Here is a 9,348-nt window from a genome sequence, read left to right on the forward strand (position 1 = left end):
TTCAGTGAAAGGGATAATATCCTTATCATGGCTCCTAAATATAGCTTACTTCCTTACACTGTACTTTACTTGCTCATCTTACTCTGTCTGTCTCTCTCCATGCGGGACACAATGAGACATGTGACCCATACTAGAGCTAAGTTGCTTTAGAGCTCCATTTCAATCCATGGAACTGGTCCATTCACTGCTACCCTGCCCTTGCCTGATCAGTCAGTCAACATTTAAAGTGGTGTGGATGGGAGGCACGGAGTAATTCCGAAAGAGAATTGATGAGCAGGCAAAGATATTCACAACACAAAAGCGTTAAAGTCTCTTTTTGGGTGGACGCAAATCCCTCCCACTCACCACCAGCTATTTCTGGCAGCGATGGAGTAGTTATCTCTGGCCGGTGCCCATTGGGTCTGGACTGGCAGGATCTGGCCAGGATTGTCCTCTGTAAGCAGGGGACCCAGCCTTCTAAAAGCTGCTGAATGGCTAGCGTCAGTTAAAAGAGATGCCCTCTCATGAAAAAGAAGCCTGAAGTCAGTTGCCTTGATGGGCAGACCATTGAGGCCAAGCCTGGATATTGAGCGTTGGGGGGGTGGTTTAGGGAAATAGCCTAACGCTAGACAGGAACAATCAGAATCTAGATAGAGCAGACAGTTGAGCATCGCCGTCAACACAATTCAGTCACAGAACCTACAAACGTTGTTACAAACAAGAAACAGACGTGAAAATGTGGTTTTCATTTTTTTTTTAATGATGAAAAGATCCTTTATCTTCGAAACAGACATTAACAAGATCTGGAGAGAAAAATATAAGCTGAGAAATGATATTTTGCAAACTGATCACAGACTCCAAAGCGCTGCAACATGGTCTGATACAGTTATAAAAAATAACAATCATTAAAAAAATACATGAGGCAGGCTCTATTTCTATTTTTGGTGGTTTGATTGAAAAATTGAAACAATGCATAACAAGACAACGCAGCAACCCATAGTAGCCTGTGTGTTGCTTGCCAACTACATGGTAGACTGGTACTGGCTTAACTGTTCTGAGCCAATTCCACAGAGTGAGAAGAGATGAGAATACACACTTCCTGCACGATCCAGACGATATCATCAAAATGTACACAGTCAAAAAGAAAAAATATGTTAGACCAGAATGTGTGAAATAGCAAAATAGAGAAAAAGGAGTCTACAGAAATGATTTGAGTAGAGTGCATTTCTCTCTGTTCTCTTGACCACCCAGGTTACAGTCACACAGTGGTCACCTAAGTCGATTCACATCCCCTTTGGAGTGCCTCCGCCCTGTAGAACTCCATTAGATGTCCATTCACTCGCTCCCTACGGGAGCTGCATTACTGCTTGCACATTATGGGAGTGAGGGGAGAGGAGAGAGGACAAGAGTAGGATCTCAGCAGTGGAGACAAAGAGAGTAGTTTCCTTAAGATGTCCTAAAGAGTTGTGATATGACCCATTTGTACAGAAGTGGGAAGCCAGGAATCCCACCCAAAGTGAACACACTGTTTATTCTTCTCTAAAGACACACACTTTAGATTTGTATAGTGCACACCGATGTTGCAATTTTTAATAACACTGTCTCTCACCCCAAGACCCACAATACTGGTGATGAATCAGCATTCATTTTCATCTTTATGTCAAAAATCTATTCCTATCAGTTGAGGAACATATTCCAGATGTTATGTTGAGAAATGGCATTAGAGAAACTGAATTAGCATGAGTCAGTATTTCCCCATGGGCTTGGACCTTACAGCATAGCAGTTAGATCATGCAACCACTGCCTAACTTGGCCTCAATAACAGGTAATTTACAGTAATACCATGGCAGTGCACCAACCCAGGAAATGTTATCAAAGCTCATAAGGCATGCGAGGATATCGGTTTAGTCCCCCAGAGAAGAGGCCCTGACATAAGAGGTAAAGCTAGGCTTAATAGGCTACCTCCCTAAAGTTGTGTTGTGTGTACCAGAACCCCTCTCATCTCCTGCCTATTCTCTCTGCTTAGGTCATCTTAAGATGGGAGAAAGAGGTATTACCACTGTATGTCTGTCTGTATGTCTGTCTGTATGTCTGTCTGTATGTCTGTCTGTATGTCTGTCTGTATGTCTGTCTGTATGTCTGTCTGTGGTGAAAGCAAGACAAACCCCTTCACCATCTGCACCTATCTCCCCAGCCCAGCTTCCTGCCTCTCACATTTTCCTCTGTCCCTCATGTTTCTTTCTCTTTATCCCCCCCCTACAGCTCAATATCTGTACTTCTATATAAAAACAACACATCCTCAACCTCGCTCTCCATCGACAAAAGGCCCAACACTCCTTCAACATTGGGCAAGCGGCAGATAAACATTTGGCACAACATTTGCTGGTAGGTTTGAGCCCACCCAAAGCGAGCACATACACTACAGACACAGCCCAGATAAATTCAACCTCTTTGGCAGCTGCGTAGTTCCCTGCTAGGATGTTACAGCAAATAATGTCCCATCATCACAGGTGTCTCAGCAAATATCATACTAGAAGGCAGCACAGGAACACGCAGACTGTCTGTTTGCCTTTTGATCCGTTCGGTCTCTCTTTCCTTCTGTATCTATTTCTTCCGACACAGGTTTTTCATTCCCTCAGCCTGCTGTGAACTTGCTACAAAAGGTGAGTTATAAGAGAAGCACCCCAATACAAAATACAGTAAAGTTTAAACCATGTGAAACTGAATATACAGTGATCCATATGAAACTGAAAACTACAGGATGTTGCCTTTCTTTAACGCTGATATCTGAAAAGCTCACCGAAGCTGTCGACATGAACAACAAAACAATATTAAACCATCTCAGTACATGCACCACGGCACAAGCTAATATTCTTCTTGTTTGTCTGAAAATAACTACGGGAGAGAAACAGCAAACAATGCTCTCGTCTCTGTGGCTTCAACGCACCTATGAGGAGGTACTGTTATTAATAATTGGAGCTGGAATGTTTAAAATATCAGCAAACGCTAACGCAAGGTCTTGTATCAACCTGTCACACTACTTTGTACAAAGTACAGCAAAACCCCATCTCTCCCCAATCGACTAATACTCTATGACTGCAAGGGGATATGTTGTTGTCTTCCAAAAAATATGACATCAACACAGACTGTATCAGGATTTGAATCGGGATTTCACGGTTACATTCACAAGCCTCTGGGGTGCTATTGTCTTGTGTGCCTGATGAAAACCAGACTGGATGTATTCACAAAACGATATGGCCCGCTGCTCATTATTCCTCTGTCTATACTACTGATTGGTGTTAGGCACTTAAAACGCGTTCACATATACAAATATAGACAGCATTTTACATTTGTTTTCTTCCCCCACCAAACTTGGGTATTAAAAACAATAAATGAAAAATCTTTGGTTTGTAAACACATCATCATGTTAGTTAAGGTGTAGTTTCTGTCATTCAAAGCTCGCGATGACATCTCACCTCACCAGAAATAAAGAACGTTTTATGGTGCTCTAGTAACCCCTGTGTTGCAGGGACATTGCCCGGCGCGCGTCAGGGCGCAAGCCACACACCCCTCAGAGAGCAAAGGGGCCTGCATCCTCCTCGCGGCCAAGGAGGCAGCTGGACACCACAGAACACAGACGCAGCCACACATTATGTTCCGTCTATCGCTCAATTCCACAGCCTTTTCAGTTCGCAACAGAGTCAGTCAATCCAGGTCAGTGTCAATGAAAGTATTGTTGCGGCTTTCATTCTTGTCCATCATTGACAGTTATTGCATTGACTGCCCGATCTATTGTATTGGGCAAAACCCCATCCCATACTTCCCAAGCTTGGGTTGTGTGTCAGACAGGGTGGCATTTTCACAGTAAACTGTCCTGCCATTGGTTTAAGACTGTTATTTTCTTTCCCCCACCACGCTCTAACAGAACATAACACATTTAAATTCAATACAGGATGGTGGGTCATGGGGATACCTTTTCTCTCATTCATTCATTCATCTGAAAAACACTTTACAGTGATGAATGAATCAGACTCTCCCTCCCTCTCTCTCTCACTCCTTCCTTTCCCTGTGCTGTCTCAGTTGCAGGGTAGCCAGGTGGAGTAGGCATGCCGCTGGCAGTGGAACATGGGCTGTACCTGGGCTATGTAGTAGTTACTGAAGTTACCGTCTGCCACGTAGGCGGCTGGCTGGTAGTAGCAGGTGACGTTAGCCACGTTTGGGATGACGTTCTGCACGGCCAGCATGCGCACCGCCAGCATGGCGATCAGCCCCAGTGTCTGCCGCCTCTCATGTCCCATCAGGCACACCGTACTCTCGTTGACCACCCCATGCAGGGTCATCAAGTAGTCGTACTTGCGGTCCTCCAGGCCCACAAAGTGGTTTTGCAGGTAGGACTCCAGCTTGCGCTGCTGCTCGCTGATATCTGAGAAGTCGATGAAGAACCGTGAGCACATGTAACGCTGCAGGGACTTCATCTCCGTCTCGGAGTCGGCGTGAAAGCCCCTTACCAGCAGGTGACAGTACTTGAGCAGGCCGCCGCCCCGGATCTCCTCTGGGTTGCGGGTGCAGATCACCTTCTGGCGTAGGTGGTCGAGGGCAGCACCAAAGTCCCCAAACACACTCTCACCCACGATGGTGGGGTGGAAGGTCTCGGCCATGGGGTTCTCAGAGCATTCATAGAATAGCAGCAGGGAGTCCAGCTTGATCTGGAAGGAGTCCACGCTGAACTCAAACTGCCGCCTCAGAGAGTCTACGAACTTGAGCTCCACGTTCTTGCCTCTGTTGTTGGAGAGGGAAATGAGGCTCCAGCGGTCTGAATCATTGTACACCTTCACCATCTTCTGCACATAGGCTTCCTGTCAGACAGAAACACACGGGGAAAAGAAGTCTTTAGCTCCAGTTGTCAATGGATAGAAATACTGTTTACATACTTTATAAAGGCACTTTGCTCAGTTAAAAGGAATAAGTGTCAATCGATTTGAAAAATACTGTATACATACTATATAAAGGCACTTTACTCAGTTAAAAGGAATATCTGTCAATGGATTTGAAAAATACTGTATACATACTGTATAAAGGCTTTTGCGCCACTATGATCTTAAACGAATAACTGTCATGGATATAAATACTGTAGCCTACTCCTGATCTAAATCAAATTAAGCCGATACATGCACTAAATCAGGAACAGGTAATCTTGCATAGCTCCATATAAAGACATATTCATGTAATTACATTGGGCCCATATTTTCTTTGCATCTTTCTGTTGCCTACAATAAGGGACAAACATTGAGTGCCCTATCTATTGAACTTAGGTGGCCGAGGAGACTGGATCTGCTTTAAATGGGTTTACTGCAATCCTCTTAACTGAATAAAATTATACTAATCAGTCAACTTGTCTTATTGCATTTTGAAATCTCATGCACAATGATGTGCAAAAGGCCAAAAGGTGCGTAAAAGCCCAATTAGCCATATTCATAAATGAAATTAATTTCTAAATAGCTATTTGATTTATTTCAATAAATGTTGCATGGAAAGTGTAGCCTACCTTTAATGTCAATGGTGATATTTTCTGCTTATTCACCCCGTCAGGTAAGAAGTCCAGGAGACAGTCCAAAACGATATCCTTCACAATCTGAAAATCACTTTCCCCTTTCATATCCGCGCAAAAGATCAGGTCAAGGTCCTTGTAGCCCAGTCCGCTATCCTCATGAAGAACGTGGCTTGCAGCAGACCCGTTTAGCCGCACGTCCCGGACGTGGATATTCCTCTCCTCCATTCGACTACGCACCACTTTCACTATTTGTCGGGGTTTCATCTCCAAAGTGGGGAAGTTTCCCCTGCCGTGGATGGGAATGGTCTCCGTCAGGATGGCATCAAGGCGCTGCACTTGTTCCCAGCCGAGAACGCTGGTATTGCTGCTTTCAACCTCAGTTATAGTACTAGCACCAGTGCAGCTATTATCTTCTTCAGACATCGTGGAGAAAATTAAACGGCAATTGACTATAAAGTTTCTTTAGCTACAGGTCGGTATCCAAATGTGGATTTTACGCGCAGTGACAGTAGGCTATAGAGGGTCAATGTCAACTTCATCCACATCGGTATCTTCAGTCAGAGTGCAGTATCTCCTCTATATTATACTGTAACATAAATCAAATCAAGGCGAAATAGGCTAGGCTACTCAATGCGCAGTAAAGAAATGACAGCTGCGTACTCCGGTTGACTCGCGCGTCTTTTGTCGTGAAACGAGGGAGGACAGTAAATAAGACCTTCTCTCAAAGATAGTCTTCACTTCTGCCTTTTTTCCTTTCTTTAAAGAGCGTGAAACGTTTCCTCGTCGGTTGTCACTCAGTGTATCCGAGCTGTGCGCATCACCGTCTTTGGTGCTCGTTGGTATACCAGGAGTTCTGTGTTCGGGCTGTGACTCCATCGCCTAAGGCACGCCTATGATTTTTTGAATTTGCATGAATACGCAGTTCTGCAGTGATCAGCCCTCTGTGGAATCCCCGTGGATTGTGACGCGCAACTTCTAAATATTTGGTTCACTGTTCGTCTCCAATACATTCTTAAAGCCTTCCATGTAACTCGTCACGTGCAAAGGATGTGGTTTAGTTTGGCTACTTTTGTTTTCCATCAAAGTTAACCGTTACCTATCCATTGTGCTTGGCTTGTGGGCGTCGCTTCTCGCTGAAAGGCAGGTACAGTTTTAGGAATGTCACATGACATGTACAACCCCCTTATCATTTGAACGAAGATAAGTTAGAGCGACATCAACAGCCTGGGGTTTGATCCCAGGTTTTGTCGCAACTGGCCGTGGCCCCCATAGAACTGCGAACAATTGGCCCAGCGCCGTCCGGGGTAGGGGAGGGTTTGGCCGGTGGGGCTTTCCTTGGCTCCTCCGACACATTGGTGCGGTTAACATCCGGTTTAAGCGAGCAGTGTTGAGCAGAGAAGTAGGCGACCAGGAGGGTCATGTTTCCAGAGGACACATGACTCGACCTTCACCTCTCCCGATCCCATTGAGTAGTTGCAGAGATGTGCCAAGGGACCTAATTCGGGGAGAAAAAGTATATACTATTGTGGCAATACCATCGGCCTGGTTAGTACTGGGACCGGAGACCACCTGGAAATACCAGGTGCCATAAACATAAAAAATAAAGTTACAGCGAAATCTGTGCTCACCAATAGCAAATCGGACTTCTTACTTCGGATGATGCCGTTTTTCAAGTATACAGAATTTAACCTAACTTGAGGGACACCGCACAGGCGTCTTTCTACGCTATGTTACTACAGCCGTGACCATATTGATAGGTGTTTTATATACACAAATAAAATTAGTTTTGTATAGTCTTATGAAATGCAAGCACAGTTAATTGAAAATATAATAACCTAATGTATCCTCCTTTGAGTTGAAATCGCATTATTTTAAGTTGAAATTTATAGGAGATGTAAGGTTTTCGCTATAAGAGTTGTTATTTTGACTTGCAGGATTTCATAGACCATACAGAAATTGTGGAGCAAAAGCCTACTTTGCGTTGACATTGCCATACCGCCCTCTATGGGAAAGAGGAAAAAGTTGGAGTACAATCCCAACCAAGTCATTTGAAAAATATCCAGCAACAACATATTGTGAGCAGTGGTGTAAAGTACTTAAGTAAAAATACTTAGGTATCTGTACATTATTATTTCTATTTTTGCCAACTTTCCCTTTTACTTCACTACGTTCCTAAAGAAAATAATGTACTTTTTACTCCATACATTTTCCCTGACACCCAAAATTACTCGATACATTTTGACAGGAAATGGTACAATTCACACACTTATCAAGAGAACATCCCTGGTCATCCCTACTGTCTCTGATCTGGCGGACTCACTAAAGATAAATGCTTTGTTTGTAAATTATGTCTGAGTGTTGGAGTGTGCCCCTGGCTATCCTTAAAAAATCTTTTTTTTTTAAGGAATTTGAAATGGTTTATACTTTTAATACTTAAGTACATTTTTGCAATTACATTTACTTTGGATACTTACATATATTTACAACCAGATACTTTTAGACTTTTACTCAAGTAGTATTTTACTGGGTGACTTTTTCTTGAGTAATTTTCTATTAAAAGGTATCTTTACTTTTACTCAAGTATGACGATTGAGTACTTTTTGCACCACTGATTGTGAGTCATAATGTAGAATATGACACTTCCTACAGTTTGTCTATTTTAGGGAGTTCCAGTTTTCCTATACTTATATATACTTGCTGTGTTGAGGAAACGTCATATCAATATGCCACTTATAGCAAATGTTTTCTCTAAGGCGACTTGCAGTACAGTGAGTGCATACATTTTTAGTATGTGATCCCTGCATGAATTGAACCCATGATATGGCGTTCCTAGAACCACACATACCTACTTCTGGTTTCCCTAATGCCATTTCCTAAACCAGGCCCCCAAACTGTCACCTCTAAAGAACACTCTCTTTCCTAAATATTGTTCCTAACCACTAACCCTAAGGTTGTTTCTATCAAACAGTATAAGTCATGACCTGATTTAGTGCCTGGTTAAGCTGTATCTGATCCCAGCCCACATGAAAAAAATACTATAGTATTCACTGTAGTGTTTTATGGACTTTACTGTAGTATTCACTGTAGTGGTTTGCGTCTGCAAAAACACTACAGTGAATACTGTCGTATTTACTGTAGTATTTACAGTTAAGTATAGTATCAATACTGTAGTAAAATAAAACTGTAGTATATACTATTGTAATTAATGTCATTTTTTTTTACAGACTATAGTATACTGTAGGATTTACTGTAGTGTTTTTGCAGACGTCACTGTAGAATTTACTATAGTGTTTTTGTTTTATTATCTTTGACATGGAGAAAGCCTCCACTTCTTTCAGGAAACCTACTGGAGAAATACTGAAAGAGCACATTTTCCATAACCTGTAGTTAGGTAGGTAGGTCTGGGGTCTGAACGGATAGTTCAGAGCTTCTGCTCTTTTCTATGACCTGTAGGGAACACAATATGTGGTCAATACTTGGCATGTACGTTTCACACTAATGTGTGGCACAAATTGCAATGTGGGAGTGGGGAATGGGCAGGGTATACACAAATTAAATACTGTAGTATTTACTATAGTTAAAAAGTGTGGTGTTTTTGTGGACTATAGTGTTTTTGCGGACATTACTGTAGTATTTACTACAGTCCTTTTTTGCAGATAATACTGTCGTATTTACTATAGTATTCTAAAGTATACTACAACATTCTATTGTAAGTACTACACATGATTAAGGGATACTACAGTGTGTAGTATAGTATTCTACAGTATACTACAGTTTACTATAGTATTCTATTCTTTTTTAATGTGGGAGGGGTCTTA

The 9,348-nt window shown here is 42.6% G+C and overlaps 1 protein-coding gene across 1 annotated transcript; it reads right to left on the reverse strand.

Annotated features, from left to right (window-relative positions):
- Positions 1 to 716: 716 nt before the first annotated feature.
- On the reverse strand, positions 717 to 6,809 carry LOC115177376 (terminal nucleotidyltransferase 5A). Its single transcript, XM_029738095.1, has 2 exons — positions 5,525 to 6,809; positions 717 to 4,835 (listed from the first exon to the last, which is right to left on the reverse strand). Exons 1-2 carry the CDS (start codon positions 5,951 to 5,953, stop codon positions 4,056 to 4,058), a joined length of 1,209 nt encoding a protein of 402 aa, XP_029593955.1. The 5' UTR covers positions 5,954 to 6,809; the 3' UTR covers positions 717 to 4,055.
- Positions 6,810 to 9,348: the final 2,539 nt, after the last annotated feature.

Source organism: Salmo trutta, chromosome 37, assembly GCF_901001165.1.
Source record: "Salmo trutta chromosome 37, fSalTru1.1, whole genome shotgun sequence".
Classification (NCBI taxonomy): Eukaryota; Metazoa; Chordata; class Actinopteri; order Salmoniformes; family Salmonidae; genus Salmo; species Salmo trutta.